This window comes from Centroberyx affinis, unplaced genomic scaffold (genome assembly GCF_046629955.1).
Source record: "Centroberyx affinis isolate AG114_WGS23_722 - 3 ecotype Tasmania unplaced genomic scaffold, CSIRO-AGI_Caff_v1 ptg003531l_1, whole genome shotgun sequence".
In the NCBI taxonomy this organism is placed as follows: Eukaryota; Metazoa; Chordata; class Actinopteri; order Beryciformes; family Berycidae; genus Centroberyx; species Centroberyx affinis.
Window position 1 is genome coordinate 223,364 of NW_027281475.1, and position 25,509 is coordinate 248,872.

The 25,509-nt window shown below is 39.5% G+C and overlaps 3 protein-coding genes across 5 annotated transcripts; all 3 read left to right on the top strand.

Annotated features, from left to right (window-relative positions):
* The first annotated feature begins 322 nt into the window (after positions 1–322).
* Positions 323–5,676, top strand: LOC139661472 (arrestin domain-containing protein 3-like). Its single transcript, XM_071539912.1, has 6 exons — positions 323–648; positions 763–832; positions 1,048–1,195; positions 1,439–1,541; positions 2,041–2,306; positions 2,864–5,676. The coding sequence occupies exons 1-6, from the start codon at positions 372–374 to the stop codon at positions 2,960–2,962; spliced, it is 963 nt and encodes a 320-aa protein (XP_071396013.1). The 5' UTR covers positions 323–371; the 3' UTR covers positions 2,963–5,676.
* A 2,302-nt stretch (positions 5,677–7,978) lies between these two features.
* LOC139661477 (arrestin domain-containing protein 3-like) lies at positions 7,979–12,012 on the top strand. Its single transcript, XM_071539915.1, has 6 exons — positions 7,979–8,234; positions 9,029–9,089; positions 9,384–9,534; positions 9,716–9,812; positions 10,883–11,139; positions 11,238–12,012. The coding sequence occupies exons 1-6, from the start codon at positions 7,979–7,981 to the stop codon at positions 11,496–11,498; spliced, it is 1,083 nt and encodes a 360-aa protein (XP_071396016.1). The 3' UTR covers positions 11,499–12,012.
* Positions 12,013–16,425: 4,413 nt separating this feature from the next.
* On the top strand, positions 16,426–25,413 carry LOC139661468 (arrestin domain-containing protein 3-like). Of its 3 annotated transcripts, XM_071539906.1 has the most exons (8): positions 16,426–16,768; positions 16,952–16,993; positions 19,770–19,830; positions 20,341–20,491; positions 20,890–20,986; positions 21,081–21,337; positions 24,495–24,566; positions 24,657–25,413. In XM_071539906.1, exons 1-8 carry the CDS (start codon positions 16,507–16,509, stop codon positions 24,774–24,776), a joined length of 1,062 nt encoding a protein of 353 aa, XP_071396007.1. In that variant the 5' UTR covers positions 16,426–16,506; the 3' UTR covers positions 24,777–25,413. The 3 variants fall into 3 exon arrangements, with proteins under 3 accessions (XP_071396007.1, XP_071396005.1, XP_071396006.1); XM_071539904.1 differs by having other exon boundaries at positions 16,949–16,993; positions 24,495–25,413; XM_071539905.1 differs by having other exon boundaries at positions 16,949–16,993; positions 20,371–20,491; positions 24,495–25,413.
* Positions 25,414–25,509: the final 96 nt, after the last annotated feature.

Genomic DNA, 25,509 nt, shown 5'->3' on the forward strand with positions numbered 1-25,509 from the left:
AATAAAGTCATAGTAACTATACATCATAGCAAATAGTATCAAACTGGTCAAACTTACACGGGTCTTTTAATGGGAGATTTTTTCTTTTTTTTTTGTGGTTGTTTGCCTTATCACCAACTGATCAGCAACTGCGGTCACAATTCACCCACCTTTTTTACCCTGTTTACCCTCCTGACTCCCCTCGTGGGACTGGAAGGGTTAAAATAGACACACCCGTATGTTCTGCGCTTGCGCAGCCTGTTTCTCGCATTCTTGTGTTTGTGTAGTTTCAAGTCTGCAGTGCAGCGTTGAATGCTGCACTTTGTTGTTGCGTGAGAGTGATTTAACCGTATTCCCAAGTTTGTTTTAAAACATTTACTCGAGGTTCAACGATGTTCCAGCAAACGTTCAAGAACTTCAACATCAATTTGAACGCTTTGAACGAGAGGAATACTCTCTCCAGCGGTGACCTAGTGACAGGCCAGATCTTCTTCGACCTTACGAAGCCAACGAATATCAATTCAATAACGCTGGCGCTGAAAGGCGAGGCGCACGTCCACTGGTCCACTGGTGGAGGAGGGAGTAGAAAACGGAGACGTCGCCGAAGACACTACTCTGCAAAGTTGGAGTTCTTCAACTTCAAAAGCGACATCGTGCAAAGAAACGGTGGTATGCCAGCCTCTGCCGACACGGTATCGGGTGCATGATAACACATTGCAAACAATCAAATCGTCTCCATTCAGTGAAAACAGTTCAGTTACTCAGTCACTCACTCTCTTCCAGCTATCGGTGGACCCTCAAAACTTCAGCCTGGGACGCATGTGTACCCATTTACATGTCAACTCCCCCAGGGGTGTGTTATCAAGTGTTTCCATGTTGGGTGTGATTTTGTCTCATTTGTTGCTATTCACTACAGAGAATATACATTTTCCTAACATGAAAGTTTTAAATTCCCTTGAATCTTCATGTTAATTTGTTGTATAAACTGTTGTTACACTGTTCCTTGGTGCCAGATTGCATCAGCACTCATATCTAACACCTTGACTTATTTTCTGTGTACCAATGCAGAAACTTCCCATCCTCCTTCCAAGGGGTTCACGGTCACATCGCCTACACCTTGACTGTGGGTATCAGCAGGCCGTGGCATCTGTCCAAGGACTTTGTGACCCAGTTGAACTTTGTAAACCGCATAGATGCCAACCAGCCAGAGCTCCTGGTAAGTGACAGTCTCCCCCCACTGTTTTTTGTGACTCATTTTGCCTTCGGACCTCATCAGTTTTTTCCTTTGGATTATCCTCACAAGTCCATGTTGACGCCCCCTAAGCAGTTGTAGGGATGGGGGATAAGATAAGACATAAAATGGATTAAATTAAACATAGATTTCTACCCGTTGCCCACTTGTTCTGCTGCAGATCTGTGTCACTTTCTCTTTGTGTGCCTCTCTGTTGTTTCTGTGCAGGCCCCCCTAGCAGGCTCCAACAGCATGACACTGTGCTGTCTGTGGTGCGCCTCAGGTCCCGTCTCAATGACCGTCCGCCTGGGCAAGAAAGTCTTCGCCCCCGGTACTGTAACGTGAATAATTTACTTACTGTGCTTGTGAGTGTGTCTGCACTCACCTGTCATTTGTCTAGTGATATACACTGCCAGTCAAAAGTTTGGACACACCTGATTGAATGTACTATGTTTTGATCTAAAGGCTTATGCTTAAGTGTTTGAAATATGTTTTTCAGACAAATATAAATAGTGATAGTTGATGCCTATGTATGAATTTCTTTCCAAAGCCTTTGCCTTTCCATCAAGGCAAAGGGCGGCTACTTTAAAGAATCTAAAATATAATAGTTTTGATTTAACACTTTTTTTAATGGTCATTGCATAATTCCATTTGTGTTATTTCATAGTTTTGATGTCTTTACTATTATTCTAAAATGCGAAAAAAAAATAAATAAAATATATATAGAAAAACACGGGTGTCCAAACTTTTGACTGGTAGTGTAAGCATGGAGTTTAGGAGCAGGGAAAACAGTTAAACTAAACACAGCCGAACACCCCCCCACCTCGCAGGTGAAACGGCCAAAATAACTTGCAAGTTCAGCAACGCTTCGTCTCGAACAGCCACACCAAAGGCCCGCCTCGTTCAGAACCAGACGTTCTACACCCACAACAAGGGCCAGAGCAGGAAGAGTATCAAGCACTTGGCCTCCGAGACGGGCCAGCCTGTCAGCCCTCACAGCTCTGACGTGTACACCGAGATGACGCTCACTGTCCCCGCCGCTGTCCCGCTCACCATCTCTAACTGCAGCATCATCGAAGTCGACTACATTATTGAGGTAGGTGTCAATGACAGAATGATGCCCTGATAGTGCGAGGTAAATAATAGTGCTGTTCATGCTTTAGTGATTCAGTCTGTTTGTCTCAGCTGTTTTTCACCTTTAATATAAAGGGTTCTTGCAAGTTTTATCCATACAATGCCATCAAGATACTTTAGGGATTGTATTTTTTTCAACTTTATTGCGACAAACATAGTCATATTTTCCATTGTATTATATAAGACCTTTGAACTTTAATATATGATTTACGTTGTTTGAGGTGTAGATAAATATTCACCCCAGCCTAGGTCTGGAGCAAAATTCAAAAATATCTACTTTAATGTTTATGAGCATTACAAATGTAAACAATCCTTTTGCTACTTCAAAGTACATCCAAACCTACTGTTAGTCTTTGTATCAGGAAAAAAACTCAAATGTTTTGATTTTCAGTGGAGATGCAGTCTCTCCTTTTCATATTGGGATTAAGGATTGGGTCTTTGATGAAGTTCACGCATGTTTTTAATGATCCTGTTTTACACCGTCACCTGTCTGTCTCCGTTATTCCCTCCACCTCATAGGTGCGTCTTTGTGTGAGAGCTTCCTCTGACCTCATAGTGCTGTTTCCCATCATCCTGTGCGATATCCCTGCATACACTGATCCCCCGTCTTATTCGTGAGTACCTCAAGGTGTTATTCCACGTTTTGCAATCTTTTTTTGTGCTTTTTGAGGGAGCATGAGGTGTCCAACTTCACATGAAACTTGTTTGGTAAAGGTTTTTGTCTGTTGAAACAATCCAAACTGATTTCACTTGATAGTAAAAGGTATTTTAAGGAAATTAATTTTCCTTTACATTGTCTAGATTGTGTTGATTTGACACACCAAAGTTTGATGTCAAAGTTTGAAGTTTGATTTCTCAGGGTCTTCGTATCGGGCTTGCCCTTTTGTCACTTAGCAGCACCTGATGTTTGCTATCCAACACACACTTTATGTTGAGAAATCATCGTAACATTTTTTGTATGTCATGCAAAACCATTTTAAAGATGTGTCTTTAGTCCTTGGTTGATTTGGGCCTCTTCAACTGCTACCACTAGTCTTCTGAAGGTCCAAGTCTGTCTTACATCTTTTCTAATATAAATTTGTATTGTATAGTGTACTACTTGATGTTTTGCCATTCTCTCTGTGGTTTAGTGTTCAATACTGCAGGCATAGCCCTCTCTTGCCTTGTTTTTAAGTGAGGTGTTTAAACTTGTATTGGATGAATTAATTTTATGTTTACTGTTACAAAGAATAGAACTGTAGCTCAGTATTATAACTCACTGTCATTCTGCAACACTGTGTCTCCTCCATGTTTTCAAACTGTCAGATTAGCTTTTTAAATACATGTTCTCAGTGCTCCAAATATGCAAAATGTGATGTTACCTTTTTATATTGACATGCAAAAACAATCATTTATACTTGCTTATAGAAGTATAGAATAAGAGACTGCACCTATGCCACAATGCCATTGTAATGTTTTTTTTTATGAATGACATGCCAATTTTAACACTCCTATGGACACCAGAGTGCTTAGTTTATACAGCTGAACTTCAATGTATTGTTCAGCTGAAGCCAAAGGCCCAAACTGACTGTGGAAACTGCCTTATAGAAACATGCTGCCATTGTATTTTAACTGTCATTAACAGTATTTTCAGAGTGTGTGTGTATTGTTATTGTTATTGTGTGTGAAGTAACTCCATTCAGTTTCAGTGTACAGCTGAGTAGATGGAGGCATGAAGAGAAAAGTTATATTACAGTTTGAACACTTAGGCTATCCCAGTGACCTTACTATCGACAAAGTTTTTCCCAAAGACATTATATTGTAACACTGTTAACAGTTAGATAGAAAGCCTGGGGTGATTCTCCTGTCCAAGCCAAAATGGAAATATGATAATTTCCAGCTGGATTTTGTCCAGGTTTTTGTGCTGATTTAAAAAATGATACTGTCAAGAATATACATCTACATAAATAATGTTATAGGAAGAGTAAGTCATAATTTGTACTTTATAAGTGTGTAAACATTTTCATTTTCTCACCTGAACTTTAACCATGTCTGTCAACATATCAACCTTTGTCATATTTATATTGTTTATAATTAAACTGAATAGAACAGTAAGTATATATTCTGAAGAAATTACTTTTTTCCATAAATTGGATGCGGTTGATCTGCCATTCACAGAAAGGTAAAGTTTGCTCTAAATGATGATGATGATGATAATGAAGACAAAGGCCAGCCAGGCAGCTGAGTGCTGTGGTGAACCAGTCTGATGCCATGCCAGTGTCTTTCAGCTTCCCCTCTGTTACTCCCTTTAGCAGCAAGAGAACTGCAAGCACTGTGCAAACTAAGTTCAACCTGTTTCAGCATAATTATCTAGCTTTCTGAACATCATCAGGTGAACTTTTTATGACTTGATAATAGCTGAGAGCAGCTTGCACAACTAACACTTTTAACTGACTTCTCTTCAAAGACACTGTGGTGACTGAGCTGATAATGATGCTTGTTTCATAATTTGATTCAGTTGTAGGTTTACATCATTTCATGCTGTTTCATATTATTGCGTGAAAAGGTGATTTGGAGTGCATTTGTCTAGCGTACAGATCTGTGGTAACCCTAATTTACAATTTAGGCTTTCAGCCAACGCTCTTATCCAAAGAGATTTAAAGTGAGTGAGCAGTGTCTTGCTCAAGGACACCTTGATAGCCGAAGTTAGTGAGCATACTGACTTAGCTGCTGTTGCTGGGCTTGAATCTGAGTCCCTCTGGTTCTGGGACGGTCTCCCTAACCACAAGGCCACCCTGCCACGGTGCCACCCCACCCACTTTAACTGGGTGTCAAACAGCTCGATGGTGCAACTGCTTCTAAAGCTAATTTGGAGTGTCTCTGCCTTACAGTCAGACTTGTGTTGTATTGCGCACACAGTGCTAGTCTGCATTCAGAATGAGACGGCTCATCAGAAGTGAAGGTAATTTAACTGCCTGCGAGACAACTTCATGCTCCAACTACCTCCGAAGCCATTTCTAAGTCCTGTCTGGATGACTGTGAAATCATTTCTTGGCATCTGTCTGCCTGGAAGGCTGGTCTACGTCAATTTGCATACACGTTATCATTTAGGGCGAACTCGGCCCATCTGCATGTCATTCTTTCCTTTTGGGGGGCTTCTCTCTGGTGTCGAACCCCACGATTCCTGTGCCTGCTAACATGATAGAATGTCATGTTGCTGAGTTTATTGAAAAGTGCACTCTTAGACAGTATAGTTTTTCTATGGGAGAAGTAAACTGGACTGATTTCCTCAACTCTTGTCAGGCCATTGCATTGGGTTCAAGATATGTAATGTAGTGTTTATGTATCAAATATTAAACAAGAACATGTGACATGACTGTGTTTTGTGTCTTGTTTTCTTACATAAGTCTAAGTATCAGGGTTATTAGAACTAATTGAATGTGCCTTTTCTGTACTGTGACTCCTGGCTTGCAATTATGGTGCAGTCCATCTCCTATCCTATAGGGGGCATCAACGCTCCGGTTACGGTGTGAAGAGCTACACTTACATTATTTACATCGTTTGGAGGCTATAGGCTTAACATGCTTCTCTCTCTCTGCTTCTCTCTCCCTCTCTGTCCCTCCCTCCCTGGCTCTCTCTAACAATTCATATTTTCCAGCTTTTTATGACGAAATCCCACAAACTTGTCAAATGAGTGCTGCTGCCTCCACGAACCAGTAATCCCTTAATGACCTTACATTGTCATTAATGTACATTAACTCATTTAAAATCCCCTTAAAAAAATAAGGGAGTTATTAATGGAGAAGATCCCATCAAAACCACCTTAAACACTCCCTTAATCTTGACTCTAATTTCTTATTTAATCAAAAAATCAATTCTGAAAAATGTTCTATTACTTTCCACTTAATAACCCTGTAAACCATGCACAAAATGCATGCAAAATCCCTTAATTACTAGTGTCTCTGTGAATCAACCCATGAATAAATCCCTTATAAACCCATGATACTAACCGTACTATTTTAATGGATAATTAATGTTTATGTAATGGAGAAATTAAGGACATTTCAGGGATAAAATTAAGGGGTTTGGTTTCATAGTGTGCTGAAAACTGACCACCACTGTCGCCCTGCATAGGTGTTTCCAGGTTAAGTATGACCCAACCCTAGCAAATAGCAAGCACCAAGTATATCATATAACTGACATTTTAATGAAGTCAAGGGTGACAAAACTAATGATCCCCCTTATCAGTTGGTCAAGGTGACTCCTGGTCAGGTGACATTTTACCTTAACTGGTTTAGCCACATCCCCAGGGCTCTTGTCATATTTTCACAGGCAAACAAAAATACTTCTCTTCTTCATCTTATATTGCAGCCTGTTGCTAGTTACACTTTTATATCAATTGTTTTTTGCACAATAAAGGAACTCTCTATCACAGTTATGGGTAATAGTACTTATTGTAATACACACATGCTTTAAGGGACAACGCACTGCCAAAATATGGTGATTAAAAACAATGATCTTATAAGATTATTGACAGGGACACTTCTATCTTACATTTCTCTCAAAATAATAACTAACTCTTGTAATAGTTTTTCACATGATGATACAGCTTAATGCTTTCAAGCATGTCCTCATGTTGTGTGCAGTTGAAAGGTGAGAAGTGTGTAAATTTCCAAGTGCACAGATGCACTTATCTTAGATTCCATACATACACATACATTCCATACATTTTTCCATCCAATTTGTTTAGCCCACATGACCCAGGATGTGTTTGTACTGAATATTGGACACACCCACACAAAGAGCATTCTACTACTGTATTTGTATTGAATTAACTAATTTTCACCCACATACAGTATGTCCTCATAACATATGTCTCATTATGTTTAACTATGAAAAATATTTCAGTTGCATATAATGCCCATTAAAAAGAACAACACGTTTATAAGTGGTGGTTTTCTAAATGTTTTGGGGCAAATTACGTACAAACTAGAAAAACATACCAAAAGTGAATATCTCTTTGTGAAATTGAAGGAGGTTGAGAAGATAACACTATGCAGCTGATTGGACTTTTCCTTTTTAACTACACTGCATGATGTATCCCAGAAAACATGTATAACATATTCTGTCTACCCCATTTTCACAAAGGAACATTTCATATTCTTAGAGCCGATAACTTTTGGAAAGGCTATCTTTACTTGGCAAGCAAGACCTTCCTTAGGCTAGGTCTAGCCAGGAAGGATTAATGAACGATGATTAGGATTAAAGATGATTAATGATGCCGGCTATAAGATATGACTATCCACGTGTGTGTCCCCTGACTGTAAATCCTAATGTCTGTTGACCATTCATTCATTCATTCATTCATTCCTTGTAATAAGTACATTTTTGGAGTTGTCAAATTTCATGTGCTGATAACAACAATTGTGAGCAAAGAATATAGAATAAAATGGAGTGGCTACCTCTGGGTGTCCACCTGCAGGCCATTGGTTAAAGTGAAATCTTGTGGTGTAATGATTGCTGGTGTCATTCGGTATTCAGGGACACACCTTGCAACCTGTAGGTATTTAGTCTCTGCTCATTATCTCACCTATAGCACTTGCTCCTGGAGTATTCGTTGCATGTCAAGTCTCTTTTGCTTAACAGTGATCGACCATGTCAAACACTGTGAAGAGCTTTTCAGTGGGATATAACCCCATTAACAAAAGCAACACGTTCACCAGCGGTGATTACCTTACAGGGACAATTACATTGGAGCTGGCTAAAGATTGCAAAATAGATTCACTGTGTGTGAAGCTGAAGGGAAAAGCAGAAGTCAAATGGACGGAGACACATAACAAAACTACTGTAATTTACCATGCCAAGGAGAAGTACTTCAGTATCAAGCAGTTTATCATTCAGGAGAACCAGGGTGAGTGAACTGTTTATATTCATCTCAGACCACAATAACCTGCTGGAATCAGAATCTCTTGTTTAGATTGTGGTCTCTTTTATTTAAAGTGAAACATAAAATAACTTCCTCTGAAATGGATTTGTCGACCTGGTGTGTTTATGTTTTTTTTTTTTTACAAGTTTAGTGTAGTTTACTTGCACATACAAAATGATAAAGCACAAAAAGAATAGTAAATTTATCATTTGCACTGGTGAGATTGAAGAAAACACAAGGGGTGCATTAAAAAAATGCAAGAGCCTAACTGACAAAGGATTCATTGAATGTTTGTTTTTTTTACATCCAGATTAGTTTTATGTTATAGTTGTCTTAATATTTCCCGCAAACCATTCAGAAAAAGAATTGTTCCCACATATCCAGAAAATCATCCTCTTTAACGTCACGGTGTCAGTAAAGTTGGCCCCTTCTGTAGGTTGTGAATAAAAATATCTCTGTTGTCATTTAATGATCAGATTACAGTTTTGGCTTATTTGTGTTCAAATATCTGTTTGTGTTCCAAAGAGCTGGTTGTGTTTACAAATCTAGAACACAGTGTCTAAAATGATAGAAATAGCATGTAGCATGTGGAAATTATTCAGTTATAAATTCAGTTTTCCCTCTAAAACTCCTCTACTTTTGTCTTGCTCACTCTTCTTCAGGTTTATGAGACACATCATACTAGTAATACATTTACTCATTGTAGTCAGATTTACAAACCTTGCTGAAAGGAGCGATGGTAGCCACATTGTGCAACTGGGTGATTTATTGCTTTTCAGGCAACAGTAATGTTGGCCCGGGTTGCCATGTCTATCCATTCACCTTTCAGATCCCTGCACAGTGAGTTTATCTAAATGAATTATACCTGTCACGATTTCTGACAGATACTCATCAATCTGTCGTACTTTACTAGCCTTTCTGAACACATACAGTTCTGTATGTGATAATCTTTAAGTGTCTATCATAAAAATAAATAAAATAATCTGTAATTTAACTGAAATGTTCACATTTGACATGAATAGTTCCACTCAATACTTGTGAGAATTTGCTGAGTATCAACTTTGGACTATGACACAGGGAATGTCACTCATCTTCCAGTCTGTTTTGTACATCGTCTCTCACTTTGTCTCCCAGAGATATGCCATCTTCCTTTAATGGCGCCTGGGGGAAAATCCTGTACACTCTGGAGGCAAACTTGAGCCGATCGATGAGAATAGACAGCAAAGCCAAGGCTCAGTTCACCTTTGTCTCCAACACAAACTTGAACAGTTCTCCAGGGCTGATGGTACACCCACACACACACACACACACACACACACATACCCACACACACACACACACACACACACACACACACACATACCCACACACACACACACACACACACACACACAGTCACAGATGTTTGCTGTTTGACTTTGGTCCTACTACAGTAATGAGAAGTAACCATATGCCTTTGCTTTCAGACTCCACAGCATGGTGAGAAAGATCAGAAAATGAGGCTCTTTGCTTCAGGAACATTAGCCATGGATGTAAATATTGATCGAATGGGCTTCTACCAAGGTAAATTTGCATATAATTAAGATTTACAAGCTAGCTTTTTTTATTGCCAAAGAGTATTCATTCATTTTCACTGTTATATCACACATTTTATCTTTATAATGAGTTGTGGGGAAAAAGAAAAAAGAAAACAAACATCTGACACTGTTGCATAACTCCTTGCACAGCTCAAAGTTCCTTTCGCATAAGGAGCTGTTTTATGGTTTGAAGATAAGACAACAAGTGATGAGATACAGTATGCAGTAATAGTAATGAGAGTAATGAGAGGTTGTGAGACCAAATCCAACTGTGTGGTCAGAGTTGGGTGGGCGGGGTTATTCTTCCCTAAGACTGGCAAGACACTCACCAGAGAATGTTACAATAAAAGACTGATTTCATCGCCTGAAGGCAGAGTTGATATTCAAATCGAATACAATGACTTGAAATTGGATGAATTTAACTTTTGGCTATAATTTCAAATTTGTTTTTCCCAATTTGAAGTCAGTTTGCTGATTCACACATCTGGGGACAAAGGGCTTTTATTCCCCCGAGTGTCAACTGGAAGGCAGCTGTTTGCTCCAAGGCTGCCAACAATGGGCGACTTCTCTTCATTTAGCCAATCACAAGCCGCGTGGCACTGTGGCTTGTTCATCTGCTCAGCCAATGGTTGAGTCTTAATCTTCCCACTTGGTCACAGAGTTGCAAATTGGGTGTCATCTACTAGTACTGGGCTGCATAGAAGACTCAATACATCCGTTTGCTACCTTGCAGACAGCTGCTATTGTTTAAAGCAGACCTTATTTGCAACATCGTCATATTTTGCCTTTACACCTTAACTATAAATTAGTTGCCTATAATTTATCATGTCCTTACTTCTGCAGGTATCTCTTAACAAACAGTATACCTTAGTGCTGTAATGTGGCCATGCAATACAGCTAAAAAAAATCCATATAAGTATCTCATTATAATGTCTATCATTCAAGTGTGTTGGTATCAACCAGAGAGTAAAAAGAATAGTTTTATACTAGTATTATAGTAAATGTACATGTGAGTTTCATGTTCACTACTATATTTATTGCTGTTCTGTTTTGCAGGAGAGGGGATAAAGGTTGTGGCTGCCATTCAGAACCGCTCGTCCCGTGAGATTAAGCCCAAGTACTGCATTTACAGCAAGCACAGTTTTTTTGCGAGGGGCAAGAGGAGAGTCAGTACCAAAGACATCCTGAAAGAGGTGGGCGAACCCATCCCACCCTCCGCAAGCCAGACTGTCACCAAGATCATCACCATCCCTCCCGCCACTTGTGTGTCCATCGTAAACTGCAACATCATCAAAGCAGAGTACAGGCTCAGGGTGTGTCTCTCTCTCCCTCTGATTTTTCTAACATGTCTGCCCAGCTCCGTTACTCATCACCAGTATTTCTTGAGATATCTCTTGTTTCCCCATCACAGGTCTATCTGGATGTCAAGTACGCCTCAGACCCAGAGATCAAGTTCCCAATAGTCGTCCTGCCTGCCTTTCAGGGGGCTGATGCGGAGCAACCACCTGCTAATCCTGGTTTTGGATTTGGGGCGTTTGGAAACCCAGACCAGCCAGGATGGACCAGCTTCCCACAAAACCCCACAGCCTCCACAGGACCCTCTGCTCCCCCGCTGCCCTATGGGACATATGGGATGTACCCCCCCTTGTCCGATTTTGGTGGAAAATCCTAGTAGTTCAAATAAATTTGGAGAGGGCTAATCGAAAAAGATCAATGTGGATATTATTATCACAGTATTAGAACAAGCAACCTGACACTTTCTCTTTGCTATCACAGGTCGTTTTCAACTCAGAATTACTTGAATGTATGGCATATGAGTCTAAGTTAAAAATTGATGTCAGTTATATTAAACATTATCTTTTAGTCCCTCTCATCCTGACCAGCTGAGAATGATGTAATTGCAATAAGCACAATGTTCTGCAAGTAGCCTAATGTTGAAAAATATTTGGGGTAAAAAAACCAAAACAAAACAACAATATTAAGAACAAGAATTAAGGGAATGGGTTCTTTTAGCAGTTGAAATAATAGGTAGCCTAATCCATGTCAGCAAAATTAGCTCTGGCTACATGTACAGTGCATTGGTACCTGTAATTGCAATGATGTCAATATCAGTACTTGTTTCTTTCAAATAAACGACAAATGCAATTAAATGTAATCAGATTCAGTTCCTTGAATGAGAGACTCAACAGACCATAATAGACAGTCAAACATTTTCAGAAAATGTAGATTAATTATGTTTACTAATACTCATCACTTGTAACCATGTTTTTTTAAATCACATTTCTTGTTTCCAGGATCGGGTCTGTAATATCATCATCATCAATCAAGGACTTAATTTACCTGCTGTACTAAATAAAGTACAATAATTTGTAACTTTTTTCACTCAGTTTCTTTTTTTATACAAGTAACACATGGATATCTAATTTGAGGAGCAGTCTCTCTAATCACCGGGCCACCCAATATATATCATCACCCTGGAAAAAGAGTAAATATGAAAAGAAATATGAAGAAAAACAAGGGTGGAGGAGAAGAAAACAAATGAAAAAAGCAAAAAAGCTAGCTGGGTGTAACGTAATGTAGAAAGTATTTAAGTGAATGATTACATTATTTATACTTTTTTGAGATGATTACATTATTCCTTTGGTGCAAATTATAGTTATTATAGAATTATAGTGAAAGTCACAAATGAAATAAAAATCACCTTTGTGGGGATCTAAGGAGCAACTCCACTTTCTTTCACAATCATTATAAAACAATACTGCTTTATAAATGATGGGTTATTACAGGCTGAATAACCTGCTGAGTCAAGAGATAAGCATTCGATCCCAAGGAACATTTATTTCCAAAATCTGTTGCTGTCAATCAGTAGCTACAGTACCTGCATCCACAGGTAACAAGAGCATTTTTTTCCATTGAGGAAAAGCCTGGAAAAGTCACATGATGCTGTTTGAGGGGGAGGGAGCTAATAAGGTCTTGTGACCTGAATACAGAAGTGGGCTGGAAGGTGTGTCTGTTTTTCCAGAGTGCCAGGTGACTCTTCACCTTGGAAAGACAGTTGAGGGGAGGAAATAAGGGATGTAGTGGAGTGTAAATCTACCTGAACTTAGCCTAATTTTACCCTTTGGAATATATTAACTCACCTTTATAGGCTGACAAATCTTTATGATGTAAATCCATTGCACACATAATACTAAGTACTATCAAACTGATCTAGGGTCTTTTGAAGGGAAAAAAATAATAAACTAATGTTTTTCTGAAAATATGAGTGATTTCTGTTCATATAATAGATAATAGTTATATTTTGATAAGTAGCCTACTAGTAACTAATTAGTGTTTTATTAGTCACTTTTCTCTTTTTAACAATTTAATAAATAGGGTGAATACTGGTAAAGTGGGACAATGGGTAAAGTGGGACAGTTAAGCTTCAACGTTTTTATCTTTACATGTAGGCTACATTTGACTTGTCCTGTGGGGTTAGACATAATTTCAAAACATACAAATTTGGCCATGAAATGTAGATGACATTCTTTTGAAATGTGTTCACTGGAAATATAATTTCTTCCTATGCGTTGTTGACAACGTCTGCAAATAGCCTACATCCATATTATTCCGAATGAATGCCATCTACATACAAGTACATGTCCGTATATATTTAACTGTATGGGATGAGAAAAAAGTATGACAACGATAATAAAGATGTAGGCGAGTGACTTCCCTTAGGCTGTATCGCGCTACAGTCCAACACACAAACAAATCATCTGATGGTAACTTGTTGCTTTTCAGACAGTGGCGTCATCGCCCCCGGTTTACACACCTACCCGTTCACCTTTCAGATCCCGGATAGGTAGGCCTAACTAGGCTACTGCAAAGATATTTGATTAAAAACACGTTGGACCAAATTTCTGCAGCACTATCCTTTTTAGTCAGGTTGCTATGATAATGCAGCAGGTGTACACAGGTGGTTACCAAGGTGCAGTCTGGGGACCACCAGGGGGACACTGAGAGGTCTCTAGAAGGTCCTCAGTCATATGAGGAGTAGCCTAGTTTAATTTTCACTCAGCAGAGGTCAGTAGACACAATGAGAGAGTGTATAGGCTATTAAGGATGAAAATCAGAGGTTTCACTCTTCCCACTGTTATCTTCCCACCTACAGTTGTCAGTTATAAACCAAGTCACATTTAATAACAAAAATCTTCTCTGAATCTTTTGTACTCTTGGGAAAAAATCTTCTCAAATGGGAGTTTGTATTGTAATCTGATGGGGGTCCTTGATGTGAAAAAGTGGGAAACTCTGGTATAGATCGCAATCCTATTTGTGTTTGTTTGAAATGATCCTAGATCCTGAGTTGATGGGTCAAAAATATTGCTAAAAGCTTTTTTCTTCTGTGTGCCAGTCAGTTTTTCTGTTTTTCTGTGTGCCAGTCAGTGTTTTTTCAAGAATCTACTGTACTGTATTAAACAATACTTTATTTATTTAGTGGCAATTCAGTTGCAGTACTTTTCAGAGATGAGTTGTGATAGCACATACAGCAGGGTTGGTAAAATGTGGGATAAATGTTTTTCTCTTATTTGTATTTTTTATTTTAGGAACCTGCCATCCTCCTTTGATTTTGGTTTTGGGTGTTATGGAAAAATCCTGTACACACTGCAGGCCAGACTGAGTCGACCGATGAGACCTGACAGCAAAGCGACAGCAAAGCTCAACTTTGTATCCACAACCAACCTGGACAGTAAACTGCTGATGGTGCGTTTACGCTTTTAGCACTGTTTAAATGATACTGATAACACACACACACACACACACACACACACACACACACACACACACACACACACACACACACACACACACACAATGGAACTGTCACACTACACACAAACTACATAGGCTGTTATTTGGTGTCTGTATGTGGACTATTATGGTCTCATTGCTTCTGCCTATGTGTCCCCTAATGCCAATGTATCTGCATTTCCATTCAGACAGCTCAGCATGAAACCAAGGATAAGAAGATGAAGTTTTTTTCTTCAGGAACAATAACCATGGATGTTAATATTGAGAGAATGGGATACTACCAAGGTAAGCATCCTGACAATGAAAGCTTGGCATTGCTGTTTTTCTTTGTATTTTTCAAATCACGTCAACTAAATGATAACTGTATGAGCATGTTACTGTTTGAATTGTGCTCAGTGTTTTGCTCCAAATAACTTGTAAATCAATATGCAGGATATACTTACATGCTAAGAAATTTTGACACAAATATCTGAAAATACATCAGCCATTGATTGATAAGTGTAATGTTGTGCCGAATCTCTTCATAGGAGAGGGGGTAGAGATCGTATCCTACATTCAGAACAAGTCATCTCGCGAGATAAAGCCCAAATACCTCATATATAGGAAACACACAGCTTCTTTGCAGAGGGGAAGAGGAAAGTCCACACCCGGAACCTCCTGAAGGAGGTGGGAGAGCCCGTCCCACCCTCCGCCAGTCAGACGGTCACCAAAATCATTACCATCCCACCTGATACACCCATGTCTATCCTCAACTGCAACATTATTAAATCAGAGTACAGACTGCGGGTGAGTATCTGCCTGATCAAGTGATATGTTATGACACGTATGGCTTTCTGAATGTATCACCTATCGTGCAATTCCCAGTTACTGGGAGCAACTACACTACCAGTCAAAAGTTTGGACACACCTGATTGAATGTACTGTGTTTTTCATTATTTAAAGCCATTTTTTTTTTTATCGAAAGGCTTATGCTTAAATGCTTGAAAATAGTTCCTTAGACAAATATAAATAGTTAAGTTGATGCCTATATATGAATTTCTTTCCAAAGCCTTTGCCTTTCCATCAAGGCAAAGGGCGGCCACTTTAAAGAATCTGGTATATGTTTTTATTAATGTGATATTTAATTAGTAGCCTATAGTTTGGACAGTAAAGCTAATAACTTAGATATGTCAGACCTTCTCACCAGCACTTGAACAGTTTTGGCTAAAATAATAAAATTGATAATATTGTAGCAACCCTGTTCAATATGTGTTGTGATTATGCTTACTGTCAGTTATGGCCAGTTATGGGAGATGTTTGTTAGCGAGTTTGTACCTCTCATCTGCTGTCTGTCAATCACCAGTGTTAGGGTGCTGAGTGTTCCTGTTGTTGGTTAGAGGCAGGGGGAGGCGGGTCAAGGAGTAGGTGATTGGGTCTTGTTGTTGTTCCGTGTCTCGGGCTGTCCTAAAGAGTTTGGGTTGTCTGAGAGAGTTTGGTAGGGCGTGGTTACGGCCGACAGTGACCAAAGTTTAGTAAAATAAATGCACTGAATTGCAAGATAATCATTGCTCCTGATTCTCGTGATTATTCAACGTATCGGTCCTTGACGGGACGCTACAATATAATACTTCTATGGTTATGGCTAAAAAACCAAAATCACAAATCCTAATCATCAACAAAATCTTACTGATCCTTGGGCCAAGAGCTATCTGCCTGTCAAATTTTAGTATTATTTTTTAATGTTGCTATACAGACAAAGGCACTCGTGAAGTTTACGAGATTCCGGCGCGGACTGTCAGACACACCCACACGGAAGTCGGAGGAACCTCACAGTGCTGCCTGGCGCCTGTGCTTTGTTTTTTTTCTCTGCAAACTTCGCGAAGTAGCCTATCTTACATTTGCCGTGCACCATGTCGAGCACCGTAAAGAACATCAGTGTGAACTGTAACGCTATTAATGAGAAAAACACATTTACAAGCGGCGACTTCGTCTCGGGTCAAATCACACTGGAGCTGGCCAAGGACTGCCAGATAGATTCCCTCTCTATCAAATTCAAGGGGAAAGCCGAAGTTCTGTGGACCGAAAGGCACGGCAACATCACGGTGGTCTATCACTCCAAGGACAAGTACTTCAGCATTAAACAATATTTTATCCGAGAACAGAAAGGCCAAGGTAAGCGGCCAGACAGCTTATTCTGAATGATCAAAATATCTCTCAAATTTAGGAAGAAAAACAACTTTGGATACCCAGATATGTTTCATAGTAGATAGGCTATATTGGCATATCAATACACAATAGCCTATATGTACAGGATATTTATCTTAATACAATGTTTTACTGTTTTTTCTGCAGAAGATGACTTACAAGCACTATTGACAGATCAGAGCGGCAAAGCATGTAAGTGAGTAAACACTGTATTCAGTTTCACAATCTTATCTCAGGTTGTGCTTGGCTTAGTCACAGTGTTTTAAGATAACATTTAAAAAATCCTGTGCATTGATTTTAACTCACTCAGGAAAAGCTTGCATTGGATTTCTAATGGGAGGAGTATTTTTTTAAATTTTTTTTATAGTTTTTAATGGTTCATCTAATTTGTTACTACAGCTGTCCCTTGCTCTATGCTCAGCCTTGATATTTCTCACTGTTCTGTGCTGGTTGGATGCAGTCTTGTGCTGCGTTCAAGACAGCCGGGAACTGAGTAACTTCCCACCTCAGAGCGTTCAAGTGGCTGAGGTTGGCACAATATGGATGTCTGAAAGAAAGTGAGCCAACATTACAAGATACAAACATGATGCCAGGGCTAAGGGCTACCGTGCAGTTAACATTAAAGGTTAAATGTGTAATATATATTTCTGCTTTACTGAAGCATAATATGACTAGTAAATATGAGCAGAGGTTGCTGAATGCTAGTAAGTGAAACAAAGTGAACAGCCACAGCGCACGCGTGCCGGAGATTTCAGCAAAGTCAAGTCAAAGTCAAAGTGTTTTATTGTCATATGTGCAGCATAACACAGGGTCATTCTCGACAATGAAATGCTTGTGACTAGCAACTTTGTAGCAGAAAAATAAAAGAAATAGGAAATGTACCATAGGAAATATACATAACATATATCTACATAATATATATTATATAGGAAATAGGAAATATACAACACAAGAAGCACAATGTTTGTAGAAAGGAGATAGCACTAAAAGAACTAAGTTGAACCATTCCAAAACACAGGAGCGCGGCGAAATGGCGCTAGAAGGAGAAGGATATACCTTCCTTTACCCAGCAAGAGCCTGGCAAAGCAAAAAGGACAAGAGTCCATGCCTATGAGGTTTAGCTTTTCGACATATCTAACTCTTTCAGCAGGTGGCAGTGAAGTTAAAGGTGAACAATAGAGTTTTCGGCCACTAGTAGCGCTAGTGAGCAAAGTGGGTTTCCGTACAACAACAAAAACCCTTATCACATGGTTTTCAAGCACGAGGACGTACGAGCACACCCTGAGCACGGAGGTGACGTACTACACAACGCTGTGTGGAGAGGGAGAGGGCTTAGTTGTTTTTTCCTCTCTGCTCACGCAGTAACCATGTTGGCAGAAGAAAGACACAACTAAGTTTGGGAGAGCAGATCTGATCGCAATGTTCAGTGGAGAAAACTCACGGATGAAAGGAGATATCGTATTAATACTGGAGAAGCTTTTGATTGGTGGAGAAAAGTGAAGTTAGAGAAAGCATCTTATACTGACTCATTAGGGACTAACAACACACTCTATGTCTGTACTAGTGAAATTCTGAATGCAACAAATCTGCGTTGTTTACATGGAAAACTTGTTCAGTATTAAGACATTTTGCTAGCAACCTGGCCCTGTGTTGATCGTGTGTGAAAAGGTTTCATGATGTCACCTTCCATGACTTGCCTTTTGTTAGCCGGAGTTAGCCGGTTAGCATTTTGGCTGTTCACGACAAATAGATTTTCTCTTTCATACATTAGTTATGAAAGACAAAGACAAAATATATGAGACCAATGCAGAGATGTTGTATTTATTGTTATAATAAATATAATAATAATTAGAATGAATCAGCTTTAGTCAGAGGTGATTGAAAATTATTTTCTCCCTGTACACTTATAACTGAATGAGAATCAGATCAGAATCAGAATCGGATTTATTTATCCCCAGGTACATTTTCACATGCTAGGAATTTGACTTGGTGAGGTTGGTGCAGTGCAATGTACAAGCATTTAGACAGACAAACAAGCAGCAATCAAGCTTTACAAATTGAATTTAAATATCAAATGTCAGAGACAAAGAAGAAAAGAAAGAAGAGATTTATTGAGATGTGTTGATATATTGATGTACAATTTGTATGGAATTGTGCTCAGAGATTCAGTCCAGAGTCAGTGAAAGACAGGGATTGTTTGTAGTTGAAGAGGAAGAAACTCTTAATTTCCTCCACGGGGAATACCAAGGAAGAGAGCGTCCATTTTTTCGAAATTTTATAGATGATACTCTGACGTCCCGTTCCTGTGAAGGCAGCATGAAGCTGCGCTACAGAAAGCTGACAGAAACACTGAAGTAAAGAGTATGGAAATGATACACCGTCTCGTCTAGTCTCATTGGTGTAAACTGGCAGTTTTTAGAATGTTGCAGACCACGTTCTTTTGCAAGTAGTGGCAAGTTTCAACTTGTCTCGTCGTGAATCTTTGGTGTAAACTGGCCTTAAACAAACGCCCCCCAAGAACACCTCAACGCCCCCCTTTCAAAAATATTGCTTCCAGCGCCCCCGTTGAGAAACACTACCTTATATGGTCATTATTTCCCCCCTTTTTCCTGTCCCGTTTCTGGAATTATGAGTTGGATTACAAGTTTCAAAGTTTCCCAGTTGTCTTGAACACATGACATGACATATACAGACACATACCTCCTAGAACCTCCTGGAACAAATATTTATTTCAGTGAAATTTCAACCTTTAGAACTGGTTTGCCTGTAATTCCTAACTGTTCTTCCACCAAAATACATTGTGTAAGGTGATAGTAAGCAGTGTGAATCAATTTTAAAAGTTAACATTTAATTTAAATACGTGCTACTTGGTGAACTGAAGGTATGCTGAATGGGAATTGCATTAAGACACTATTCTTTTGACAAATACAATAGCAACCTTATGATGGCAAGTCTTGTTGCTTTTCAGACTGCAATGTTGTCGCCCCAGGTTGCCACGTCTACCCATTCACCTTTCAGATCCCTGCTCAGTAAGTGTTGGCATTCCTTTCATGGCTAATTTAAGACAATCATTAATGAGCTAGAGTGGACATTTATTTACCCTTTATCTTCTCTAAACTTTGTTTCTGTGAACAATGCCCCCAGCTAGATTGTTTGAAATTGTTCCTGTATACTCCTTCATAATCTTCTGAACCACCTTATCTTGGTCTCGCCACAGGTTTTGCAGCTGTTGTTCATTTTGATACAAGAGATCCAAGTAAATCATTATGAGAAATTAAAGATTTGACTATTGTATAGACCTACATTCATGTGGATACTTATTTTGCTTGTATTTGCAATGTATTCAAAAATGTCCCAAACAATGCTCATGCTCATTTGTTTTCATACAGTACTGGCATCTAAAAATAAAGATCTACTGTGCATATGTATCACAGCTGTAATGAGCTACCTCTTCTCAGTAGTGAGGGTTTTATAAGGCTTATAGGCTGGCCTTAAGTATGTTATCATCAAATGATTCACCTGCTGATCCTTTGCATTAGGGATATGCCTTCCTCCTTTGACGGTTCTAGGGGTAAAATTGTTTACTCATTGGAGGCCAAGCTGAGTAGATCGATGAGGATTGACAGCAAAGCCTCGACTAAGATCAACTTTGTCTCGAGAGTGGACCCGGACAGTATCCTTATGCTGATGGTATGTCTTGACTTATATCTGTGTCAGGGTAAATACGTAGGCATTCAAACATACTTTGACACCTATGTACACACATGCATACACACACTCAATCTCACTGTATATGTGGGGATACCACTTCTGCCATATACTGAAAATTGTATCTTTGAGCGAGTGTAATTTTTATAATTGTTTCCCTCGAGGAGTGCACATTTGAAATGGCTCAATTGGTAGCATAGCCTTTCATTTTGCTGGCAGGCACTGGACTTTGGACTTGGTATTTAAGATGGAAAGGAGACTAAGAAGAAGTGATAGTGTTTGCCAGAATGAAAGAAACCTGTATCATGAGTAGTATCTTTTATCTTGTTTGTTGTTAAAGCAGTGTTGTATTTCATTAATTGATCTGTGCTTCCTTTCAGAAACCACAGCACGAGTCCAAAGATAAGAAAATGAAATTTTTAAACTCAGGAACAGTAGGCATGGATGTAAATATTGAGAAGATGGGTTACTGCCAAGGTGGGAGCCTTTATACAAAAGGTGCTATGGGTACTCTCTATTAGTCTCATACCAAAGGTGGTTGTGACAAAGACATTGCTGGTGTCTTTTACAGGAGAGGGAATCAAGGTTGTGGCCTCCATTCAGAACAACTCGTCTCGTGAAATCAAGCCCAAGTACTGTGTGTACAGAAAGCACAGCTTCTTTGCCAGGGGGGAGAGGAGAGTCGGAACCAAAGACCTCTTGAAAGAGGTTGGAGAGCCCATCCCTCCGTCTGCTAACCAGACGGTCACCAGGGTCATTAACATCCCCCCTGATATAGACACATCCATCCTCAACTGCAGTATCATCAAAGCGGAGTACAGGCTCAGGGTAAGCATCTAACTGACCAAGAGATTATTAATCAGTGTTTTTTTTTGTTTGTTTGTTTTTTTACATGTTTCTGCATATGTAAATTTAATCTTCACTTCAAAACTATTCAACACTAACACAGGACTGGTAAAGGTAATCTAAGTCAACATGTCACTGAAAAAATATACTCTGCAATAATGAATTAAACAAAAATCAGTGGAAATATAATGCAATAGCTGGCGTTGCTTCCTTTTACAGAAATAATGTCATGTTGGCATTTCTTGTAATTGCCTAGCCGTTTCTCCCTTACAGAATTCCTTCAGCTGTGTGATGTTTGAAGGCTTTCTTGCATGTACGACCCCACAAGCATTTCTATAGGGTTAACATCTGAGGTTTGACTTGGCCATTCTCTAACTTTCCATTTCTTCTTTCTGAGTCATTCTGTTGTTGATCTGCTTTGCGTTGAGTTTTTGGATCATTGTCCTGTTAGAAGATCCGTTTCGGTTCAGCTTCAGCTTTTAGACAGACAGTCTCACATTCTCCTCAGGTATTTTATGGTCCAATGTGGAATTTATGGTTGACTCTGTGATGGCAGGCTTGTCAGGCCCTGAGGTAGCAAAGCAGCCCCAAACAAATAATGTCCCAGCCACCATGCTTCATGCTTCTTCTGTTCAAAGGCAGTGTTTTTACCAAATATGATGTCTGGCATTGTGGTCAAACAACTCTACCATTGACTTGTCTGCCCAGAGCACATTGTTCCGCTGGTCTTGTTCTTAAGCAAGGTGATGTTGAAGCAGAGGCTTCTTCCTTCCTGACCTCCCATGTAGGCCAAATTAGTGCAGTCTCTTTCTGATACTCATGCACTTAAGCATTGATTGTGGCTGGAGATGCCTTCATGTTGCTCTGGAGATCTTAGAGATTTCTTTAAGCATCATTTGGTGAGTTCTTGGGCTGAATTTGGTGAGACGGCCTGTCCTAAATAGATTGCCAGTGGTCTGGAATTTTCTCCATTTGTAGATTACCTTTTGAATGGTGGAATGATTGACTTCAAATTGCTTGGAAATGCCTTCGTAACCCCTTCCATACTCATGACCATCAACAGCCGTTCTTCTGAGGGCCTCAGAGAGCTCTTTTGATCTTGGCATGACATGCTGCGACACACCTGTATAGTTGAGACCAAACCTGACCAAATTTCTGATCTTTATGTAAGGCAGGGCCCTCCAAGTTACTCTCTAATGCCGCTTTTCCACTGCATAGTACCGGCTCAACTCGCCTCGACTCGACTCGACTCTACTCGCTTTTGGTAGTACCACTTGGTTTTCCACTGCACATAGTACCCCCTCAATGTGCCCCACCCCCCAAACTGGTCGTCATAGCGACGCTGCGACGCTGCATGAAACGCGACACACAGCTACAATGGAGGATATCGAAGCGATGGTGTTCTTGATTCTCGGTGTGTGGCTGTTAGTCACAGCAAGGAGACAGATTTTTATTTCAGAAGAGGCTGGAGGCAGCGAGACAACAGACTGCTTTCTAAGCGCCATAATAATAAGCGCCATAATAATGTTGTAATCCTTTGCACCTGTTTTGGTGATCCTGATTTTAGTTTTAGCCATTTAATCGAATGATAAAGGTAGGGTTGTACTAACTTTTTCTGCACAAGGAAATTGCATTTCTGTCTCCTTGCATTGCATAAATGATTGCAAAGTGTTATTTTTCCCTGTTAGTTGATGAATTAGGTTGCCTGTATCCTAATATGTCAAAAGCAGCGAACCTTATCAGGGGACTGACTTACTTTTTCACTGCACTTTATGTGCACCAGGATAGGCAAAAGTGTACCTGAATATTTATAAAATTACACTAAATTGGGGTTGTAGGCCTCCAAAAATTTCCCTTAAAAATTCAAAAGAGCATGGAAAAGATGGTGGTCAGTCTTTGAACTTGAACGTCTTTTTTTTTTTTTTAGCAGTTGAATGTCATAATTCTTGTGTTCATGTGAGTTTTATGCATGAACTAAACCAAGTGTTGTTTTCCTCCATTTTTTACTTGCTCTCTGTGATGTTTTCTGTGACGTAAACATTTAATCAGTGAACCAAAGTTGCAATGAAAATTGCAAATGAAAAAAAGGCACATTAATTGGGCATGGGTGTGCCTCTTTATCCAGTTGGGTTGCTCCTGGCTCTCCCTGCCTCCTGATCAACACCAATTCCCGCTTCACTTGCAATACCAGGCTTGATCTCAAATATCAATAAATTTGAGCTGCAGGTATAGCAGCACGGTGTCTAATGCTGTGTCAATGCTGTGCCTTTTAACCACTTTTCATGCACTTTTGTTGAAAAACCCTCTGCCTACACTCAGCAGAACAAGTCTGTTCTTGAACTCTATACTCTCAGTCTTATCAATATTTGCCAAAGGAGTTGGTTAAACAAATGTAAATAATAGTGACAGACCTATATAAAAACATTCAGGCCCATAGGTTATCAGTGTAGAGCAAAGACCACAGATTTGCCATCTAATATTCACTGTTATCTCAATGAAAAATTATTTTAAAAAACACCCTCACCCTGACAAAATCTTCAGTCATACCAAACATAAACGCTCCACTGAGATCCTTGGAAGATCATTCTCTTAACATGCTTTTTCATATTCAGGGTCACAGGGGACTGGAGTCTAATCCAGCATTCATTTGGCAAAAGGCAGAGAAACACCCTAGGCAACACAGATAGACAATCACACTCACATTCATACCTATGGGCCATTTAGAGTCTCCTATCAACCTGACTTTAATGTCTTTTGAACGTGTAAGGAAATCAGAGGAAACCTACGTGAACATGAGGAGAACATGCAAACTCTGCAAAGAAAGGTCCAGAAATCGAATCCTGGTATGGTTCAGTATGCTTCAGTAGTAGTATGCTTTCCTCTGAATGTATCATGTCCTACTTAATTTTATGTCTGAGAGATTATAGCCCTCTTGTCAAGAAAGAATAAATGTCCCAAGACAAAAAGACAGATCCATGAATTAGATTAGTGGGAACATTATGAGGGACACATGATGCGTGATGTCCCTGAAGTAGGCAAATAACTACCGCCAACTTATTACAGCAAATGTGTGTCTGTAGACATCTATCTTGAGACGTGCAGAAGAAGAAAAAAATAAACATCACTGTGTGTTCCACAGGTCTATTTGGATGTCAAGTATGCTTCAGACCCGGAGATCAAATTCCCAATAGTCATCTTACCTGCCTCTCAGGTTCTTGCCATGGAGCAACCACCTGCTTATGCTGGCTTTGGACTTGCGTTTGGGAACCCAAACCAACCGGCCTGGAACGCTGCACCACAGCACCCGTTTGCACCCCAACCTGTGGAACACCCATTTGCACCCCAACCTGTGGAACCCCCACCTCCCTACGGAACATATGAAATGTACCCGTCCTTGTCTGATTTTGACAAAAAATGTTAGTGAAGGGATCCTGCAGATACTTTTAAAGAGATATAAAGGGATTACAGTTGGCTGCTTTTCCTATCAAATTTAAACCTATATTACTTTCCTTTCTGTGATGTTCTTTTTCAATGTTTCATCATTATTGTATACTGTTACACATGTTGTAGAATAACAAACTGTGCAGTGTGAAATAGCCTACCTCTCTGATAGCATGCTGTCTGTTTGATGCCATGAGAAAACAATATAGGAACTACTAGTGAATATAGTCGCTGCATGTACTGTGTGATCTCAGTGGTGTAGTATCAGTTTTTTCTTATCTTTTGTACATTTGCATTTGCATGTGTGTCCTCATATTTTATATTTAGCAGGAAATATGAAAATATACCTTGTTCCTTATAAAACACAAATGTCTACTGATATTGGAATACTTTTTCCTGTTGTGTCTTTATTCTTTCTTGGGTTGTGTTCACACTACACTACAATATCCCAATTTCTGATTGCAGTGGATAAGGAGGTAGTGAAAATGTCAAACATCAGGTGACCCACCTGGTCAACATATTGATTAGTTTATTGCATATCCATAGAGAGTGCAGTTCCTCTCAAACGCTTTTCCATTCCAACTATTAATTAAAACATGGAGAGAAACAGATCCCTTAAATGCTTATCATGATAATAAAAGTTATGCAAAAACGGAATATTGTCATGGAATATTGTTTGGACCATGTGATTGGAGAGATACGTCGTGGCAAAT

Bases quoted from the DNA above. Each gene is read 5' to 3' on its own strand.
- LOC139661472 (XM_071539912.1), top strand. From the start codon at position 372: ATGTTCCAGCAAACGTTCAAGAACTTCAACATCAATTTGAACGCTTTG. The intron at 649-762 runs GTATGCCAGCCT...ACTCTCTTCCAG, and splicing joins CATCGTGCAAAGAAACGGTG to CTATCGGTGGACCCTCAAAA. The intron at 833-1,047 runs GTGTGTTATCAA...GTACCAATGCAG, and splicing joins ACATGTCAACTCCCCCAGGG to AAACTTCCCATCCTCCTTCC.
- LOC139661468 (XM_071539904.1), top strand. From the start codon at position 16,507: ATGTCGAGCACCGTAAAGAACATCAGTGTGAACTGTAACGCTATTAAT. The intron at 16,994-19,769 runs GTAAGTGAGTAA...GTTGCTTTTCAG, and splicing joins AGATCAGAGCGGCAAAGCAT to ACTGCAATGTTGTCGCCCCA. The intron at 20,987-21,080 runs GTGGGAGCCTTT...TGTCTTTTACAG, and splicing joins GAAGATGGGTTACTGCCAAG to GAGAGGGAATCAAGGTTGTG.
- LOC139661477 (XM_071539915.1), top strand. From the start codon at position 7,979: ATGTCAAACACTGTGAAGAGCTTTTCAGTGGGATATAACCCCATTAAC. The intron at 9,535-9,715 runs GTACACCCACAC...CTTTGCTTTCAG, and splicing joins ACAGTTCTCCAGGGCTGATG to ACTCCACAGCATGGTGAGAA. The intron at 9,813-10,882 runs GTAAATTTGCAT...TCTGTTTTGCAG, and splicing joins TCGAATGGGCTTCTACCAAG to GAGAGGGGATAAAGGTTGTG.